The following is a 21,704-nucleotide window of genomic DNA, read 5'->3' as shown; positions in this document are numbered from 1 at the left end:
GCAAGGCTGGCTTGCAGGTATGGAAAAGGTAAAAAATACATTTCTGGAACACTCTGAACTTTTCCAGCTTTCCCTCACTGGTAACTGTAGGTGTAGTGGGAAGCAAAGAGAGAGCAGAGGCCCTTGACTATACTGGTTCTCTGCCAAATGTCAGACAGCTTTTTTTGTCTATCACTCTTATGCTATTTCAAAATGAACGAATTAATTGACTATGTCCACTGCCAAAGCTGCAAGGAAATTCAGTATCAAGCATGGAATACACATGCCCAGACAGGCATCAGACAAACCAGTTAACCAACATGAAGCAGTACTTTTAATCTTGTTCATTGTTTCACTGTCTCCTTAAAGGAGGAAACTGATTCACAATTCAAAGGATCATATTCCTTTGGCCTTTGCTGAATTGATAGAACATTCACCATACCTCAGAGGTATGTCATTTCTGCCCAATCTTCTTATAGGTATTAATTGTTGCATTCAAACTATGGCCATATGGTACCACAGAGTGACTGTTCTGCAATGGTCTATGTCATTTTAGGAACACAGGTGCTACTCAGAAAACACACTAGAAAGCCAAAGGTTTTTTAAGAGGCAAAGGCAATTACAGAGTCAGTGTAATACATAAGGTTGGCTTTGCTCATTTGTCTAGTGGTAGAATATGTATGGGAAACATTAGCTTAGATGGCAACCTAATGCTCAACCAGATGGATAGAAAATCCATGTGTGAGAAGACAAGAACATGCAAGACACTAAAAGCCTTGCACTGAAGTGATGGTGACAACCATCATACACTCCTTGCTATCTGCTCTGCAGGTTTTGCTATTCTCCCTCTGGACTGCACGCCACAATTCTCTACAACTGAGCCTTTCAACACCTGCTGTGCTCCTTCATGCACAGACATGAGTCGCACACACACACGTTACCTCTGTTGTCTTCTGTGCAGAGTCTCTGTCCTGTTTGGGAAAGACAAAGAGATTTATAAGTCACATTTTTTAACCAGTATTCTACTCATTAAGGTTATCCTGAGTCAAATTCTGACTGAAATACCCTTGCCTATTTTTTCTTTCCCCAAACACAAATCTCTTCAGAGACGTATTTCACACATTAATTCATGCTCTCTTTGAAGTCAGTGAGCTGACATGAAAACACAGTTGCTTTGGTTTACTTTGTAAAGGATTAGCTGTGTACATTAGTGACATGCAATCTGTAAGACAACTAATGGGAATGGTTGGTTGAGGGCACCCAAAGCAGGAACCTAAAAGGATAGAAGCCAAGTGGATAAAACATCCACAGCTTCCACTCTATGGCTGCCCAAATATCCCCTAACCCACAAACTCTTAACCCTCATCATCAAGCTCTGGTTACATTTTCTGTCCTGTCAACATCCCTCCTGAGCTGTAAGGCACAGCTCAGCTGCTTGGGGAGCCCAGGAGCTCTGAGGAGTTTAGGCTGTCAAAAAAGGACACAGGAATTGCCCTGATTTGATGACATTGTTAGAGGCTAGCTGCTTTTGGTCACTCCAAAAGAGACCTAACCCGTAGCTATCACCAAGACATACAAAGGCTCAGTATTTTATTCCAAATCACCTAGAACACATAGACACTCCAGACTGTATTTTATAATGCATTAATTACACAGCCTTCAAAAACTATTCACCTTAAAACCGGGTAGGAAGAGCTACCTCTTGTTCCTACCTCGGGTAGGAATTAACTCTTTTCTTGTATCAGAAAGGCATATCAATTAAAAAAAAAAAAAAAAAGAAAAAGAAACAAAGCCACCTCATCTGAGGAAAAACACAGCAAGGAGAGTCTCAGGTAAGAAAATCTGAAAGGCGTCATGTGTATGTGACCATTGTTAACACATGACATGAGAAGCCCTACTCTGACTCAGAATTTCTCAGAAGGCAGCAACAGATTTTCCACAGGGTCAGTGCCACAACACAAACATCACCTCCTGTTTCTAAGGGGACAGGAGAAAATAAAGAGACCAAACCAACCGCTTCAGATGTCTCTTTTCTCAAACTGCTCAGACTGCTGGACTTCTGCAGTGAAGAAGTTCTGAAATAACAACATAAAAACCAAGCCAAGTTACTGGAGTTACATTTGCTAAGATAAACACATACTAAGGAACAAGCTTTAAAGAAAGAGTTCTAATACTTGATGAAATTACTAAAGCAAAGACATTTGAATTAAGGCAAATAACGCACTATTGGAGTCCATGCAGCTTTGATGAGATACAGTAAGAACCTCCATGTCACAATTACTGATGCCAATGCTTCAGTGACGTGATAACCTTTGGATATTTTTGGCTTCTTAATGTATTTTCAGAACCACAAGCAGAAGTGTCACATTAAGGGTAAGATCCCTGCTTGTCACAGAGTCCAGGACTCTTCCTGCAACTATTTGGCAAAAGTAACACTTGCCTCTCTTTAAATTGCCCTCATAAGGGCTTGCTCTGACACAACTCAGAAAGTTAAAACAATCAAATGGTTTAATTGTTCAAATCAATAGATGTAACAGATTCAGGATTGCTAATGGTAAATGCAGTAACTGCAGGATGATTCAACACTGTCCCGCACCACATCCTGGTCTCCAAACTGGTGACACAAGGGTTTGATGGGTGGACCACGAGATGGATAAAGAACTGGCTTGATGGCTGCACCCAAAGTGTGGCTGTCAATGGCTCCATGTCCCAGCGGAGGCCAGGGACAAGTGGAGTCCCTCAGGGATCAGTCCTGGGACCAGTCTTGTTCAACACCTTTGTTGGTGACATGGACAGTGGCATTGAGTGCACCCTCAGCAAGTTTGCTGATGACACCAAGCTGTGTGGTGCAGCAGACAGGCTGGAGGGAAGGGATCCATCCAGAGGGACCTTGACAGGCTGCAGAGGTGGGCACAAGCCAACCTCATGAGGTTCAACAGGACCAAGTGCAGGGTCCTGCATCTGGGTCGAGGCAATCCCAAGCACAAATACAGGCTGGGCAGGGACTGGCTGGAAAGCAGCCCTGAGGAGAGGGACTTGGGGGTGCTGGTGGATGAGAAGCTCAACATGAGCTGTCAATGTGCACCTGCAGCCCAGAAAGCCAACCAGATCCTGGGCTGCATCAGAAGTGTGACCAGCAGCTTGAGGGAGGTGATTCTGCCCCTCACCTCAGCTCTGATGAGACCCCACCTGGAGTACTGCGTCCAGTTCTGCAGCCCCTATTACAAGGGGGATATGGACATGCTGGAACGTGTCCAGAGAAGGGCCACAAGGATGATCAGAGGGCTGGAGCACCTCTCCTATGAGGACAGACTGAAAGAGTTGGGGCTGTTCAGTCTGGAGAAGAGAAGGCTCTGAGGTGACCTTATTGTGGCCTTCCAGTATCTGAAGGGGGCTGCAAGAAAGCTGGGGAGGGACTTTTTAGGATATTAGGTAGTGATAGGACTAGGGGGCATGGAATGAAGCTGGAAGTGGGGAGATTCAGGCTGGACGTGAGGAGGAAGTTCTTCCCCATGAGAGTGGTGAGAGCATGGAATGGGTTGTCCAGGGAGGTGGTTGAGGTCCCATCCCTGGAGGTGTTTAAGGCCAGGCTGGATGAGGCTCTGGCCAGCCTGATCTAGTGTGAGGTGTCCCTGCCCATGGCAGGGGGGTTGGAACCAGATGATCCTTGTGATCCCTTCCAACCCTGACTGATTCTATGATTCTGTGATCTCAGGTTAATAAATGATGGGTAACATCTGACAAAGTCAGAGATGGAAACCTTTGCAATAGCTCTAATACAGAGTAGAAATGCAGCCAAAGTTTAGCCATATACTGAAGGCGCAGTTCTCACCAAGAAAGGTGTCCCTGTCTTGGGTGGAGGAAAAGAAGCACAGCCTGTCCTTGTCTCTTTCCCTCCCAGCTGCTGGCCCATGCTGCACCCCACTACTGGCGCTGTTACTGGTGCCCCCAGTGTGTGCCGAGAGATCACAGAATCACAGAATGGTCTGGGTGGAAGGGACCTCCAAAGGTCATCTAGTCCAACCCTCCTGTAGGTGTCCCTCTTGTAGGTTTGTATCTTAGCTCAGACTGTCCCTGATTTCTAGGCAATGTTCAGCATGGTTTGGGAGGAAAGCTGAGTACTACAGTTGTATATGTTTAGCATGTACTTAATTTTCCTTATTAGCATATTGAGCAGTGTCAACTTTAACATTAAAATTGCAGTTAATCAGGCAAAGGCCTTTGCCCAGGCACCTCGGCCCTCAGAATCTGCTTTGAAGTTGGGTGTTTATGTTAGTTGAGCCCTGCCTGATCAATTTTAGCCAAAACAGAGCCATGTTATCTTCATCTCCCTCGTTCGGCTCTTTTCAAGGCCAGCTTCACAGATCTTCATTTAACACAAACAGCTGCTGATTGTAAATTACTTTGGTCTGGAAGCCACTAAATCAATTTGCCTCCCTGTCCCATGGCAAGCTAGGTGGTCTTCCCACAAGAAGTCACACAGGCAAATTAAGTGATATAAACAAAAACTATGAAAAACAGGATTGTGAGCAATAGGCTTCTGACTAACTTCATCCTTAAAGAAGCCAAACATTTTAAGTTACATGTGTGGTTTAGTATTTTATTTTCAGTTATATTTTCCCTTTCAGACCAGTTATCCTCCATCTTCTGGTGGGCTTTACAGTCTGGAACACTTAAGTCTGGATGAAAAGAGGCTTTCCCACAACCAGGTATAAATTAAAGAGTCACTGCACTGAAGTTTACAAAGTTATGTGTTTTAATATCAGCATAATAAGGGGTGCAGAATCTGTCTTTGGGAATATTCTCATAACACTGACTCAAAATAAATACAGCTGCTGAGCCTCACACTTGTCTTGCATAGAATGAGCAGACATACTTATGTGTGTATGGAAAACGTGTGTGTGTGTGTCTGTGTGCGTGTGCATGTGCTGGGAGGGGGTTTTCAAGTCAACAATCACATATAAATAAATTTCCTAACCATTTTTGATTATGATACTTACACTGGACATTCAGACAGGTGTGTTTCTGGAGAGGAACCTGTTGATCTTCCTTCACTGTAAAACAAAAGAAAAAATAGGATCCCATCCACAAATCCTATCATTTCAGCCTGCTTTAAGTCTGGTTTCACTTCTCCTTTTACAGTACTAACACATGATAAATTTTCCCTTCTCCAGTGGCAAGTCTTATAAAAGACAGAGGACACTGCTGAGCTTAAGAGCCCCAGGACAGATAATGTGCACAGCAAGTTGATGACAACAATGCAGTATTCATCTTAAATAAATGCAGAAGTTACAGCATGTGCAGAGGGTGCAGCAGCACCAAGCAGTGCAGGTCACTGTCTCTCTGTGAGTCACCTCCAGAGTAGAGCATTTTTTTGCAGTTTAGTGCTTGCTTTGTTTTTTTCCAAGATGGGACCACAGATGAAATCCCTGCTGATGATGATTAGAGCTGCATAAAGTATAGCATGGCAGAAACCAAGCAAAGCTGGTCTTCTGGATAGGAACTAGAGAAATCACACATCAAATTGTTCTTGCACTGCTTTTTCACATCAAGACCAATGATGGTTTTAAGACAACAAGATTTACTTCCCTCTGGATTCTTAGATAAAGCCAGGGATTTGAACAGAGAATGAACAAACCTAGCACAGCCACTGCCCAGCTGCAAGTCCAGTATGCTTTTCAGAAGTCATAGATTCACAGAATGGTTTGGGTTGGAAGGACTCTGAAGATCACCTAGTTCAAACCCCCTGCCATGGGCAGGGACACCTTCCACCAGACCTGGTTGCTCAAGGCTTCATTGAACTTGCAGTGCCAGGCCAGATCTGCAGGGTTTGGGTACAACCACAGAACTGTTATGGTTAGAAAAAAAAACTTTAAGATCATCCAACCATTATCTAAACCTACCAAGTCTGGTGCTAAACCATGTCCCTCAGCACCACATTTCTCCATTGTTAAACACTCTAGGGATGGGTATTTAACCAGTTTCTCAGGAAGCCTGTTCCAGTGTTTCCTCAAGTGGACAAGGAGGGTGCAAACTTAAAAAACTGGAAGAAGCTGACTGCCGTTTCTCACCCAGAAGGCTGCCACTGGGTTCAAGCATGGGTTCCCCTGGGTGCCACAGATCAGCCAGAACCCTGGGGTGCAGCCACATATCTCCATGTCATCTTCCCTGGGACACTGTGCCTATACATTTTTTTGAGTTTCAAATCTAAGGCACATATCTTGTAAGAGTGAGCATTTCATCATGCCAAAGGACAGCAGCATGCATCACTCTTTCTGTGATCTCTTGAAATGTTGCCTGCCTTTCCTTCTTTTCTTTGAGTTCTATTAATAGCTCAAGATCAGCTGTGGACAGTCCTTTTGTTGCAGTTTTGGCAGCATCTTACATCAATCTTTAGCAGCTTTGGAAAACGTCCCAATTGCAAATCATCAGGAATGCAGCATTTGTGCTACTGCAACCAACACTATTTCAGCCAGGCTTATATGCCCCACCTCAGCCTTTTCCCTTCTCATAGGGTTTAGCCAGCTGAATATGATGATGAGTACTCAAAATCATGCTGACCTCATGCCACCTTTAAAACAGAAGTGCTGGCTGAAGCAAAGTACATGGGGCTTGTAGGTCAGATTGTAACATGAGGGGTTGCCTGTTCCAGTTGCTGCTTCTGGTTTCCAGTTTTGGGTGGTTGGTCTTTTCTACTGGGCTGGCTGTGGGCTTGGGATGTTGGGGGGTTGTTTTGTCACTGGCTTCTGCTTTTGCTGTGCTTTTCTGCAAAACAGGCTAAGGTAGTTGTACATCATGAGACCTAATTAAACTCCTTAGCCCCACCTGGAGGGGGATTGGTGTTACTTTCCCTTCCACCTGTGGTGGGGGAATTTACTTGTGAGAGCAGGCTGTCTTAAACCAGTACATCCCTGTACTCAGCACTGAGGCTACACCTTGAGTATTGGGTTCCTCATTACAAGAACGACATTGAGGTGCTGGAACATGTCCAGAGACGGGCAATGAAACTAGTGAAGAGTCTGGAGAACAGGGCTGGTGAGTTGCAGCTGAGGGAACTGGGGTCACTTAGTCTGGAGGAAAGAAGGCTGAGGAGAGACCTCCTTGCTCTCTACAACTCCTTGAGGAGTGAGGTGAGTATTGGCCTCTTCTCCCTAGTAACAAGTGGTAGATGAGACAGCCTCAAGTTGCACCAAGAGAGGCTTAGATTGGATATTAGAAGAAACTTTTTCACTGAAAGGGTTCTCAAACACTGTAATAGGCTTCCCAGGCAGTTGGCTGAACCCCGGTCCCTGGAGGGAAGTGTTTAAAAGTGGCAGAGATGTGGTGCTGAGGGACACAGTTTAGCACAGACTTGGCAGAGTTACACAGTGGTTGGATTCAGTAATCTTAAAAGTCTTTTCCAACTGAAAAAACCCTATGATTCTGTGATGTAAACCTCGATAAAAATAACAGTTCTGTGTCCTTCTTTAGTTCAGGTTTTCCCTCCTTCTGTTAATTTCTTGCAAGTACCTGGTTCAGAACGGTGCTACAAGCAAGAGCAATTGAACTAATGCTTGCTGAAAACGCAATGCACTTCATGAACATAAGTTTAGTTTGCTCTACCTAGCCAAGTGAACGCTAGCCCTTTTTAAATGACTGACTTGACAATGCAGTAAATGACAGATTAGTACTCTTGTTAAACACCACAGGCTATTGGATTTACAATTGAGAAATACGTGGAAGCAATAGTACCTCGTTTCACTTGCAGGATCTGGCCTCAGCTGTGTTTTCGCTTTCTCAGCAGCAGCTTCCGAGCTCTTGGATGTTGATGAAAAAGAAGGGATTGAAATCTGTAGAATACTGGTGTGGATCTGTAGAGAATTCTAGAAACAATAAAGAACATGTTACACTACTTTTAGCTAAAATTAAGCAGTCATAAATAAAAAAGGTAACAGATAAACTATGAAAAGAAAGATCTGAAATAAGGTATCTTTTTTAAGCAATTTTCTAATTTCTCTTGTGCAGACAGTGATTTAGTACTTGAAAGACAGTACTGAAGATAAAACATGAATCATTGCACAGATAAGCTACAGCACAGACAAGAGTCTCACAACTCTCCTAAAGCTGCCTGCTAAGTCTATTTCTACCACAGACTCCATGATGGTTAAGTTCACTTTGCAGGTTTACTCCTGTCCTCAGCCACTCACAGAAAATGAAAAAGCTGCTAAAGTTTTACATTAGTTTTCTTCATAGTGTGTTCATGCTGTTTAGTTAAGTAAGTTGATTCCCTGCTTTGACACGAGAAATTTGAGATCTACAGTGTTATTACTGGAAAAGGTGACTGTAAACATCACAGCCTGGACCACAACCTGCTTATCATTTAACTGAATGTATGTAATGAAGATTGCATCCTTTTAAATATGACAGGATATATTAAGTAAGTCTAACAGGTTTACTTCAATTTTCTGACAAATTAAGTGCCTATGTTTGACATGAAAAGTAATTTCTATGTTTCACAATAAAGTAGGTTAGACCCATCCTCATGGCAAATTCAACTATTTGCTGACTCCTGAGATTCCATCTGATTTTAAGAATGGTAAATTTAACTCAACTCTAATCCTTAGCAGCTTTCACTACATTCTTTAAAAGGAGATGGGACATTCCTAGAAAACCGTGTAACCCATAAAGAAACCGTTTCAGAAACTTGAGTTCTGACATCTGCAATATGAATCCAGCACAAGCAATGAGGAAGAAAAAGAAATACCTCTTCATGAATATTCATGTTGAACTCATCATGGAGTGGAGATGCTGTCAGTGGGGTTGGGGATGGACTTTTCTCTGGGTCAGTCAGGCTCGGTGTGTCCAATAAAACTGTGGAAACAGACCCTGAATTCAAGAAGTCTTCACCATCACTTTCCTTGCCTGAAGGACAAGAAGATGAAAACTTGTTGGCTTTACTTCTGCATAGATGATGACCCATTCAAGCCACAGGCAGCATGCTCATTTATGGGCCAAAAAGAGAAGAGGCAAGGAATATTAATTTTCCAGGACAGACTACATTGAAGAAGTCATTTCCAAATGTCACTTCCCAATTTAACCACCGTAACACAGCATGGTTGGAGCATAGGTAGGACATAGATCTGATAGCAAAAAGCCCAGCAAATGCCCTCAGGGTGTTTAGTGGCACCAGTTTCAACAAGCTGGATAAACAGCAGTAGTTATTTCCTGTCCCATGTTCTAGAATTACATACGAAATACTTCTTTTCCTTTACTCACTAGTGAAAGGCCAGGGGGGTCAAGTCTGCCTGAAGCTTAGGATGTCTTTATGGCATCTGCAGTGCTTGTTGGAGAGCAGGCTAGGCAGTTGCAGACAGTGGCTGAAGGCTTTCACATGGCTTTGCAAATAGCTGGTGCCCTCATATGTGCAGGACAGGATCTCTTTACTGCAATCACCACCTCCCAGCAAGGATAGTCTCTCAAAAGCCAGAAAGAAACAAAGAGGAACACCAGGACACCCTGTCAGGCTGTGCAGCCATCCAATGATATCTGGACAGGCTGGAGAGCTGGGTGAAGGTGAACCTTATGAAGTTCAATAAGGACAAGTGCAAGGTCCTGCATCTAGGGAGGAATAACAACAGGCACCAGTACAGACTAGGGGTCATCCTGCTGGAAAGCAGCTCTATGGAGAAAGACCTTGGAGTCCTAGTGGACAGCAAGTTCTCCATGGGACAGCAATGTGCCCTTGTGGCCAGAGGGCAAACAGCATCTTGAGGCACATTAAGAAAAGTGTGTCCAGCAGATCCAGGGAGGTTCTCCTCCCCCTCTACTCTGCCCTGCTGAGACCACACCTGGAACACTATGTCTAGTTTTGGGCTCCCCACTCCAAGAGAGACAGGGATCTGCTAGAGAAGAGTCCAACAGAGAACTATGAGGATGACTGCGAGACATGAATATCTCTGCTATGAAGAGAGACTGAGACCTGGGGCTGTTCAGTCTTGGTAAGAGAAGGCTGAGAGGGGATCTTATCAATGTCTATAAATATCTGAGGGGTAGGTGTCAAGATGAAGGTGCCAGGCTCTTTGTGGTGGTGCTCAGTGATAGGATAAGGAACAATGGGTACCAGTCAGAACAAAGGAGTTTCTTCTTTACCATGAGGGTGCTAGGGCCCAGGAGCAGGCTGCCCAGAGAGGTTGTGGAGTCTCCTTCTCTGGAGACTTTCAACCCACATGGATATATTCCTGTGAAGCCTGCCCTAGGTGACCCTGCTTTGGCAAGGAGGTTGGAATGGATGATCTCTGTAGGTCCCTTCTAACCCCTAATATTCTGTAATTCTGTGATGACCATCTTTAGGAATAAGAGCTTCTGAGATCTGGAAACCTCCACCAGTCTTGGAACATATGGAATGGATCCTTATATGTTATGGTTTATAGCTACCATTTCAGTCACTCAGCTAAGCTCATTATCTGGTGGTAAGGAAGGCTTTTCTTGGGGTATGTGTGTGAATAAAGACTGGTAGGAAAAGCCAGCCTGGTCCCTGACTGCAGCAAGAAAGGAGAACTATTCCACAGCTTCTGCATGTAGTGGTTTGTGAAGGCTTCCTTACAGTATGCCAAAGACATGGTGTGCCATCACAACACAGTCCTGGCAGCACATCCCTTTTGCTACAGATATTTCTGCAGCTCTTGAGGATTGCTATTACAGTGTGTGCAGACCTGGGGTGGTGCTGATTTGACTTGTAGGAACATGTATGCTCAGCCACTGCTCTGCTCAGCTACCAACCCCTCCCCAAGAACACATGCAAGAGAGGGGAACAGCAAATTTTAGCAGCCAGCCCTGAAAGGCAGTTCAGAAGGTTATGGAAAGAGCCTGACAGATTATCACATTCAAAGGAATTTTATAAAGGGCAAATAAGCAACATGACTGTAACAGTTACTACTACAGGATGGTAAATTACACAGCACCCAAATGTGCAGCTGCCTTGAAGTGAAAAATGCAATTTACCAGTTCACACGAGTTGAAGAACTGGCTCTTGCTCTACCCAAGACATACCTTCAGAGATGCTAAGTCTGAGAGTCGATATAACACTACTACAATGCACCTAGAGTTTAAATGAGAGTAGAGTTTTTGTGATTGTACAATACCTTTTTTACCTTGAGCCAGTATCACCATGTCTTGAACTTTCTTGTACCTATTCAGAGATTGCCGAAGCTCTTCTATCTTCTGATCCTAAAATAAAGGCAAGAGTTGACTGTGCTTCCTTCTTTCAGCAAATAAAAAATAAGAAATAGAAACACTAGATATTTTTCAGTTTAACTGGTTGTGAGACTAAAAGAAACTGGAAGCATGAATGGGGGACAGGGACCAGAACTCTGAGAAGCTTTGAAACAACAAAATTTGCATTTAACAAAAACCACAATCTAGTTAATCCTCAGAATTGTCCAGCCTTGAAAGTGGACTTCAGCTCCCTTATTAAGTCAAAGGTAGAGTATAATTCATTTGCCACATTCAAAGCAAGCAGCAATCAAAGGATGTAGGGCTTTGGTGATCAAAAGAAAACATCCTACAAAATGCACATGCATATGAATGTTCTACATCATACATGGAAACAATTCATACTTCACAGAAAGCCCTTTTGGAAACACAGCCTGTGGTATTTCACGGGGCTTGTATGAAGCTCTTCACATTTTCAGAAGATGGTGTCAACTGCAGTTGCACTGAATTGAATGACACAACAGTTTAAGGACTCTGGAAATGCAATAGAGCTCATAATGCTCAGTTGTAGTTGCTTGAGTGCCTCTAACTAGAGTGAATCACTCTAGTTAGTACCTGAAGGGGACCTACAAGAAATCTGGTGAGGGACTTTTTAGGGTGTCAGGTAGTGATAGGACTCGGAGGAATGGATTCAAGCTAGAGGAGGGGAGATTTAGATTAGACTTCAGGAAGAAGTTCTTCACCGTAAGGGTGGTGAGACACTGGAACAGATTGCCCAGAGAGGTGGTGGAAGCTTCATCCCTTGGAAGTTTTAAGGCCAGGCTGGATGTGGCTCTGGGCAACCTGTTCTAGTGGTAGGTGTCCCTGCCCACGGCAGGGGGGTTGGAACCAGATGATCCTCGGGGTCCCTTCCAACACTGACAATTCTGTGATTTGATTTTTTAACTGAATTGTGACAAGTTCATATGCAAAGATTTCCTTAGATTTAATCTGATGAATGACTACTGAAAAAAAAATAATGACTTTTCTACCTTTTCTTCATTTGCTGCCATTAGCGATTCTACAGCTTTCTTCATTTTCTGTACCTCTGTATCTAAAAACATAATACAGTTCTCCAAGTCAATTTAAATATCACTGTAAGGAAGTAAGACAAAAAAACCCCAAGAAGTTACTTGGTAATATACAAAAGTAAATTTACAAATTAAAAGACAAAACGTTAGCCCACTTAAATTCTATTTTGGGTGGAAATATATAGAAAAAAAATCTCTCTTTCCTTCAAACCCTTTTTTTCTGACATTTCTATCAAGGAAATTATGAAAATCACATTTCCTTACAGCCTTAGGAAAACTGCAAAGTCAGGAGTAAAACTACTGCTTGACTTTGACTATCTCCACCTTTCAAACAATAAGTAATTGCAAAACAAAAAGTCCAGAATATAAAGTACTCCATTTGGGGTGCAATAAAACCCATCCTCATGACAACAGCCAACAAACACCCCAAATGGCATCTCAAAACCCCACTACACAAAGCAACAGGATTGATGGATGTGATGAAGAAAGCCTTGTGCAGTGATGCTTAGTCTTAACTCAGGATGAATATAGGAATGATGACAGCACAATGCAATGATACAAATATTTGCTGTGATGAGCAGTCATGCTAGAATGCAGATTGTCGTTTAGACTTGGAAAAGGTCCCTATCACAGACAACAGTGTTCTGTGCTTCATCTATAACCCTTACTTACAAAGGAGTATAAATACAGGAAAATGTGTTTTAACATTCAAAAGGAATGGAAATAATTTTCATCTTTGCTAAAATTTGCCTTGCATAAACAAAGTAAACTTTACATTTCATTACAAACATAGTCAGGTGGCCGAATTCACAGGCATTTTATCTTCTTTTAACAGAAGACAGAGTGGGCAGGACATTTTCCTCCTTAATGAAACAAGAAAATAAGCTTCCTGGTTGGCTTTCTTAGATGAAAGATACTTAGACACATTGGGCAGAAACAGCAACTGATCCAGTTCCAATGATTTTCACTCAGTTAATATAACTGAAAACCTAGATTACAGGAGTGTGACTGCATTTCTGTTTTGTGACTCTCCACAAGACCAAATCTGTCTTTGTCTATCTGCTTGTCTTCAGAAAACTCTGTATTCCAACCTCCACCCTTATTCTCAAATTTTACTCTAAGTGTAACTAAGAGTTATAGATGATGCAAACAATGTTTGTTAAAGCAGTTTTACAAACACATGCAGAAAGCTACTCTGGAAAGCACTTCTGAAATGCAAACGCTCGTGGCAAGGCAGGAGCAACCTTACTTTTATCTTTGAGCTTCTTTTTACAATTTTCATCTGTGCAGGAAAATTCATTGGATTTGAAATTAGCGTGAAGGTTATCATATTAAATAACTTTTAAGACAACATTGCTACTTAATGAGTCAACCATTCCTCACATACTATTTATCACAGAAGCAAGCAATCCACCGTTTCAACCTGCACTCCCCCAGTGCTAACGTTTTTGATGACTGCTCTCATACACAGCTACCTATCTTGAGGATATGTTCTTCAGCTATGCCAATAGATTACTCTCTAATCCTTTACTGGCAAAAGCCAGCTAAGTGACAGTCTATGCATATTTGTTCAGAATGCATAATCCAGCTAATGGGGCAGAAAACCTGTATAATCTGCCAACACTATTAACATTGGTCCCAGGCAGTAAAAACATGGTTCAGCATGGTAGATCTCCAGCTGAGCTACACTGTATACTAAAGCTCAAAAACAGAGGGTAATGGGAGCTCAATGTACATAACAGGCCCCAGGAAGCAAAGCTCTATAGGAGTAGTCACTAATACAATAAACACAGACCTTGTTCAATTTAAATGTTCTAAAAAAAAAAAAAAAAAAAAAAAGCGCCAAAGGAACCACAGTTCAATATGATCACTTTCAGTGACCTTCATAGAATCACTAAGGTTGGAAAAGACCTCTAAGATCAAGTCCAACCTTCTACTAAACACCTCCATGACCAATAGACCATGTCCCAAAGTGCCACATTTTTTGAACACCTCTAGGGATGGTGACTCCAACACCTCCCACAGCAGCCTGTTCCAATGCCCTACTGCTCTTTCAGTAAAGAAATCCTTCCTAATCTCCAACCTAAACTTCCCCTGGCACAGGCAGAGGCCATTACATCTTGTCCTGTCTTTAGTTACTTGGAAGAGGAGGCCAACGCTAGCCTCACTACAACCTCCTTTCAGGTAAGGTTTCCCCTCAGACTCCACTTCTTCAGGCTAAACAATCCCAGCCCCCTCAGCCTCTGCACATTAAGACATGTTCTCCAAACCCCTCACCAGCTCCATTGCTCTTCTCTGTACTCACTCCAGAACTTCAGTTTTTTCTTGTACTGTGGTACCCAAAATTGGACACAGTACTCAAGGTGCAGCCTCACCAGTGCTGAGCACAAGGGCATGATCATTTCCTTACTCCTGTTGGCCATACCATTTCTGATACGGGCCAGGAAGCTGTTGGCCTTTCTGGCCACCTAAGCACACTGCTGGCTCATGTTCAGTCATCTGTCAACCCCCATCCCCAGGTCCTTTTCTGCCAGGCAGCTTTACAGCCTCTCATCCCCACGTCTGTAGTGTTGTTTGGGGTTGTTATGACTGAAGTGCAGGGCCCAGCACTAGGGTTATTAAACTTCATGCAACTGACTTTAGCCCATTGATCCAACCTATGTAGATCTCTCTGTAGAGCCTTCCTACCCTCAAGTCTAGGGGACCTGATGGGATCCACTCAAGGGTACTAAAGGACCTGGCAGAAGAGCTTGCCAAGCCAGTCTCCATAATTTTTCAGCATTCCTGGCTAATTGATGAGGTCCCAGTGGACTGGAAGTTAGCAAGTGTGACATCCATCTACAAGAGGGGCCAGAAGGAGACACTGGGACATTACAGGCCTCTCAGCCTGACCTCAGTGGCAGGAAAAATCATTCAGCAAATCATCTTGAGTGGCATCATGCATGGGGCAACAAGATGATGTGGTCCGATCAACATGGGTTTATGAAGGGCAAGTCTTGTTTGACCAATCTGATCTCCTTCTATCACAAGGTGACCCACCTGTTGGATGAGGGAAAGGCTGTCAATGTTATCTACCTTGACTTTAAGGCCTGTGAGTTTCCCACATCATCCTCCTGGAGAAAATGTCTGCTCATGGCTTGGACAGACTCATGTTTTGCTGAGTAAAATACTGCCTGAATGGCTGGGCCCAAGGAGTGCTGGGAAATGGAGTTAAATCCAGTGGAGAAGGATCTGGGGGTGTTGATTGACAGCCAGCTGAACACGAGCCAGCAGTGTGCTCAGGTGGCCAAGAGGGCCAATGGCATCTTGGCTTGCATCAGGAATGGTGTGGCCAGCAGGTCTATGGATGTGATTGTCCCCCTCTGCTTGGCACTGGTGAGCCCACACTTTGAATACTGTGTTCAGTTTGGGACCCCTCACTACAAGAAGGACACTGAGGTGCTGAAGTGTGTCCAAAGAAGAGCAACTACACTGGTGAAGAGCCCTGAACACAAGTCTTAGGAGGAACAGCTGAGGGAACTGGGGTTGTTTAGTCTTCAGAAGAGAAGGCTGAAGGGGTACCTCATCGCTGTCTACAGCTACCTGAAAAGAGGTTGTAGCAAGCTGGGGGTTGGTCTCTTCTCACATGCAACAAGTGACAGGAAAAGAGAAAACAGCCTCAAGTTGTGCCAGTGGAGGTTCAGGTTGGGTATGAGGGAAAATTCCTTCACAGAAAGGGTTATTAAGCATTGTAACAGGCTGCCCAGGGTGCAGATGGTGGATTCACTGTCACTGGAGGTAATTAAAAGATATGTGGAGGTGGTGCTTAGGGACCTTGTTTAGTGGAACTGGCTTGGGATTGTGAGCTCTAGGTGAGCAGTTGGAGGCAACGATCTCAAAGGTCTTTTCCAACCTTGACAGTTCTATGATTCTATGCAACAGGTGAAGAAAGTCTGTGGAAATTTTTTTATGAGGCTTTAAAGAAAAAAATTCTACTTTTAACTTTGTTCCCAAATCTAAACTTCCCCAAAATAAATACTGATTTTGCTGCTTCTTTGAAAGCAAATAAAAGAATTACCCGCCACGTAAAATTCCTGTATTAATTCAAGCTCAATGAAGATTTAACCAGTGCACAAATCTGAAACCAGTCCTCAATTTCACCTACATGGGTGGTGAGGTCCACAACAAAGTTTTGCTGGTACACATCACACTTCAGTTGGCAGTGTCATTTTTCCCCTTTTCTTAGCAGTAAGGAGGGTACAAGCAAAGCCCAGTATAGATACCCACACAGAAAGTTTTCTTCTCAGTATAAACTTTTGGGGGCACTTGTTGAAATGACCTTATGGATTTGTTTGTCAATATAAACTATCTTTTGAGGCACCATGCAAGATACGTAAAGAACTAACTAGGGACTACTTAGGCTACTGTAATATTGATCAAGAACTTGCTATGGCAGCAGGTTCAGCAGCTGCATTATGAATACCCACTGAATGTATTAGTAGTAGTAAACACAAAGACAGAAGTGTATGAAAATGAAGGCTTTGATCTGTTATTACCTGTACAACCATTTATGGAAATATGACCTCAGATGAGCTGCCTGAGGAGGACATGGTGAAAGAGCCTCCCTTCTTCTTACCTCTGTCCAGTATTTCAATTCCTTCTCCTTTCAGCTTGCAAACCAATTTTTCTTGCAACCTTTTTACCTCAGCTTCCTTCTGTTCTAGTTTCTCTTTCAATGCTGTTAGCTCATCCTGCAACAGACAAAGAATTACTCAGTGACAGCTTCCACTCACATCTGAGATGTTGCCAAAATTTTCCCATGAAGCACAGTGGATGGATCCTCAACTGGTGAAAATGACTGAAGGCCCCCCTGAGATTTACACTGGCTGAAATCACACCCAACCAGACTGACTCTGATCATCAGAACAGACCACATAATGGAACAAAAACAGGGGGCATACGGTCCAGTTGTCAGTCTCATATAAAATTAAAAGAGATTTTACACCTAAATTTAAAAAGAGTACATAAAAAACCCAAGCAAACAAACAGAACAAACAAACAAAAAACCAAAACCCCCACCAAAAAAAAAAAAAAAAAAAACCACCAACAAAAAGCACCCTCACAACCAACCAACCAAAAAACCAACAACAAAAAAGAAACAAAAAAAAATAGGCAGGTTTCTTTTATTTAACCTCACAGGGACAGAAAATGTGCATGTGAGGAAGCTGAATGCTAAAATTTACAAACACTTATTTTGTTATTTCTGGGGAATTCTGAATGTTTAAAACTGGACAGTTATGGAACTGTGCTTGCAGCAGGATGAGGACAGTTTCAGGAATAACCACTGCTTCTAGGACAGAAAAGTCACTCACAACACGATCAAGCACGTGAACACATACTAGAAAGCAAAAATGTGGTACCTCTGCCAAAGTTTGGGTCTGCTGATCGAGCATTAGGAAAGGAAGCTTAGAGCTGAGACTCATGGGAATAAGACAGATGGTGTTTGGGGGAGTTAGGGTGTATAGATAAATGCTGTGGAATTTTAACTTAGATCTAACCATCTGCACTAGCAAGTAACTGGCAAGGATCCATGCATTTAGTTTTTAAAAATCTGAGTCAAATCCTACCCAGGATGTCCTTAATGTCCATGGACACCTTGTGCAACAGCCTCATCAAGACAGGACCCTCAGTGTAAAGGTACAAAACACGTAAAATTTAATTTGTTCAGCTTGTAAGGAAAACAAAACCAGTCAAGACTTATAATTTTTGCATGTACAGCTTCTAACTCAAGTTTTAAATCCTTAAAGGAAGAAAGCAAACTAGAATAGGTATAGCTAGGCATAACTATATAGCCTAAGTATAACTCCTGAGCTTCCCTCAAAATCTCTTGCAAGTATCTGCTATATCTAATGCAATCCAAACTATGGGCCATAGAACAGAGTTTCCTGAAATTGGTTCCTAATGCTCTAAACCATCATTAAAAAACAGATCAAACTTAAAATTGCTAAGAAATCAAATTTTCTTCCAGAGCAGTGGTTGGGCAATACAATCTTCCAGTGCTCTAAACTGATACTGATTTTGATGATATTTCCTGCCAGTTTAAGACCCACACTTCTTGAAAACAAGAACTATCTTGATCACTGGAGGAGCTGCTGTTATACTCATGGGCAACTGAAGCTGCATATGGCTTTTTATGTGTGTTTCTTCCCCTGAATTTGAATCACAGTATGTAATTTTACACGTGGGAGAGGGGACAAGACCAAAAATTCACTATTTTCTAGCTAGTTTTCAGGAATACATTTTTTCTATAAAGGTAAGAAAAAAATCTGTTTTAATAACAGACACAAGCCATGAAAAGGCCATCTTCCCATCCAATAGAAAAGCTGTTCACAAGGAATAGCTGCATAAAAAGCTTTACACTAATCTAGTGGGCAAGGGCACACTGCCTACTGGTGCACAGCAATTAATGAAGAACAGAGCACGACAGCACAATGCGAGACATCATAAAACAGTGGCGCAACATGAAGGATTGAAAACCAAGCCCAAAGCGACCCAGAAACTACTACACCTTTAACATTTGGCTTTTCTGCTCCATCCGCTGCTTTTCATACTGCATCTGACCCACTTTGATTTTCATACTAGAAAGTTTGGCCATTAAAGACTGGTAACAGAGACAGAGGAGTGAGAGAAAACTAAAGATAGAAAAGAGAAAAGGCTAAAAGGCAAAGAGCAGTTAGATACAGAAATAGGCTGCTAGAAATCATTAGCTGAATGCTTTCCCTTCTGAAGTGGCTTATTTTCAGCACATTTAAGAGAAGGGAAACACTCAGCTTTGGTGTCACCTATGACACACACCTCACATACTGCAACTGTTGTTTCTTGACACATAGGTGAAACAAGGGTTTAAACAGGTAATAAATTTACTATTAACAGCTAGCTGCATGGTTAAGTTCTCTCTCTACAACTCCCTGAAAGAAGCCTTCTCCCACGTCTCTTCTCACAAGTAATTAGTGATATGATCAGAGGGAATGTCCTAAGGTCACACATCAGGGGAGGTTTAAATTGGGTATTAGAAAAAATTGATTTGCTGAAAGAGTGGTGTGGCATTGGAACAGCCTGCCAAGTGAGGTGGTGAAGTTGTCATCCCTGGAGGTGTTAAAAAAAAAAAAACTGGTAGACATGGCACTTTGTGACATGGTTTAGTGGGCATGGTGGTGTTGGGTTGATGGCTGGACTCAATGATCCTAAAGGTCTTTTCCAAACAAAACAGTTCTAATTTATCCTTCATAAAAAACAGTCTCAAGATCTGAAAACCACAGCCTGAAATTTGGAAATAACCCATGCTTCTAAGTGAGCACTATGAAATTCTTGGGTCTTGGGATTTTGCAGGGTGCAGGTAAGGACTCCTAAAATCAAACTCCTAAAGTCTGTTTTGCACCCATTTCTGCTGCTTCGCCTTAGTTTCACTTACTTTGGTAGTTTTCAGTTTTTTTTCATACTGGAGTCTCTCATTGTCCATTTCTCCAACTCTCAACCGCAACTCATTTATTTCCTGGACCAAATCCTGATTGAGGGGAAAAACAAGACCAGAAACAAGAAAATCAGTAAACAAAGCAAAACAGTTGCCCAGTAACAATATGCACTGCTTATGATTGGTTACTGCTTCTGTTGTCATCTACTTCTACAAACAGTAACATCTGGACAAAGTTTTATTTTGTGCTGATTTGACACAGCTCAATTCTTGGTCACATCTGGAACACCTGGCTGGTGTCCCAGATGGGATGGACAATAGGAGCACAGCAATCTGTATGTTTTACACACTGACTCGTGCAAAAAAGACTTAAATAAGATGTTTGTTACTTACTAAAACAAAGCATGAGACTCTCAGGCTGACTGCTGAAGCCTCACCTATGGGTGAGACACACCATGTAGGACTTTCCCAATTACCTAGGATCTCCAAGGGTCAGCTGTCGAGGGGCTTCCCAGCTGAAGTGCAAACTTTTTTTTTTTTTTAGGTAGTAATTGGTTATGCATCCTTTTCTTAATCACTGTATCACTTGACAGTAATGATGTGGTGCACTGCTATTCTGCTTGTCTTTCCTTTGTGATTATTACTGATATCTATATAAAAATACCTATGTATTAAAAGCTATTAATTGATATATATTAAACTGGAGCCTGTGTTTTCACTTGAAATACTGCCATTGAGCAAAATCAACCTGAAGGTGCCAACCATTGTAATTGCTTATAAACCTGAAGTGCTTTTGGAGCAGCGTGATGCTTGAGGTGTGCATGTCTGTGTGGCACTCAGGGTGTCATACAGATTCATCAGGATCTGAGACCAGACCAAAAACCTACTGAGTTCCCTAGCTGACCTGAGTGAATGAGAAGTAAACCCACATGGCGGCTACTGTATGGCATCTGCTTTGCTTGCATTTAATATACCTCCTCTTTGGGCACCCATAAATGAGTGGAAATACCTGCCCCAGGCACAACATATTGCTGTCTTAAAAACCTGCAAAACAGGAAAGAGTTATGAAATGGTCCTCTCCTGATTTAGAGTCAGATTCCTCTACGCAAACACTCAACAGCTGTTTCTTGCAAGGATTCATGAATGGATGTGACAGGGTAGGACATACAGACTCCTATTTCCCAAAACCTTTTCCTTCCTCACCCACAATACGGGAGCTCTTCATCGCAGGGCAAGGGAGGCACAAAAAAAACAATGATGACTTTAAGCTTTGAGGGTCAGAGGCTTCCTTAATAGCATCAGAAACACTAACTGCAGTTTATGGCTTTGCTGCACTCAGAAACTCAACTGCAGAAAGGAGACTTATGGTATTTAAATGATGAAGGATTCCCTGTGAGTGAGCTAGTTTACCTTCTGGCTGCTGCTTCAAAGACCATGTCTAGTTATGGACTCCTCCCTAAATAAACTCCTTTGTAGGATATTTTCTTATATAAACTCAGCCCAACTCAGCCCACCTGTGCTCCTTAAGAAAAATAATACTGGTGTCTCCTGAGAAAGCAGAAAGACTGGAATGATTTAAAGAAGTACACATCTCTATTAACTATACAATTACCTATGAAAAACCTAGGTACATGTGAGCATCTAGACAGTAAAGTCCCAGAGCACAAAGGGGGAAAAGCCTACAGATCTAATGAAGCATCTGTTTTGAGAAAGAACAGGGAGTATTAGAAACCTACTGGGCTGGAATAGGAAGCTTCAATAACAGACATAAATAATGGTAGGTAATATGAAGGATTTAATCTCAGGGGAAGTTCTGTAGGAGGCGGTAGCTCTACAAGAGTTGTTTTAAGATGTCAATTGTTGCAGGTTTTTTTCTTTCCCTTTCCTTTTCCCTAAATAAAAACAGATACAATATTTGGTTTTTCTTTCTCGATTTGGATTTGATTTTTATATATATATATATATATATATAAATAAAACCATAATGTGTTTTACATTACAATGTTTTAAACATT

At 42.4% G+C, this 21,704-nt stretch overlaps 1 protein-coding gene across 1 annotated transcript in view; it reads right to left on the bottom strand.

The window, feature by feature from the left end:
- Positions 1-21,704, bottom strand: part of PPFIBP1 (PPFIA binding protein 1) — a 61,463-nt gene that overhangs the window by 16,680 nt on the left and 23,079 nt on the right. Inside the window, exons 6-15 of the mRNA XM_054399821.1 lie at positions 19,690-19,782; positions 16,855-16,969; positions 13,489-13,521; positions 12,201-12,262; positions 11,100-11,184; positions 8,723-8,880; positions 7,711-7,829; positions 4,980-5,033; positions 1,994-2,054; positions 921-950 (exon numbers count right to left, since the gene is read on the bottom strand). Coding sequence (XP_054255796.1) covers positions 921-950; positions 1,994-2,054; positions 4,980-5,033; positions 7,711-7,829; positions 8,723-8,880; positions 11,100-11,184; positions 12,201-12,262; positions 13,489-13,521; positions 16,855-16,969; positions 19,690-19,782 — 810 coding nt within the window. The remainder of the gene's footprint in view (positions 1-920; positions 951-1,993; positions 2,055-4,979; positions 5,034-7,710; positions 7,830-8,722; positions 8,881-11,099; positions 11,185-12,200; positions 12,263-13,488; positions 13,522-16,854; positions 16,970-19,689; positions 19,783-21,704) is intronic.

Source organism: Indicator indicator, chromosome 3 (assembly GCF_027791375.1).
Source record: "Indicator indicator isolate 239-I01 chromosome 3, UM_Iind_1.1, whole genome shotgun sequence".
Classification (NCBI taxonomy): domain Eukaryota; kingdom Metazoa; phylum Chordata; class Aves; order Piciformes; family Indicatoridae; genus Indicator; species Indicator indicator.
Note: the sequence above shows the minus strand (reverse complement) of the source record. Positions and strands in the feature narration are given on the sequence as shown.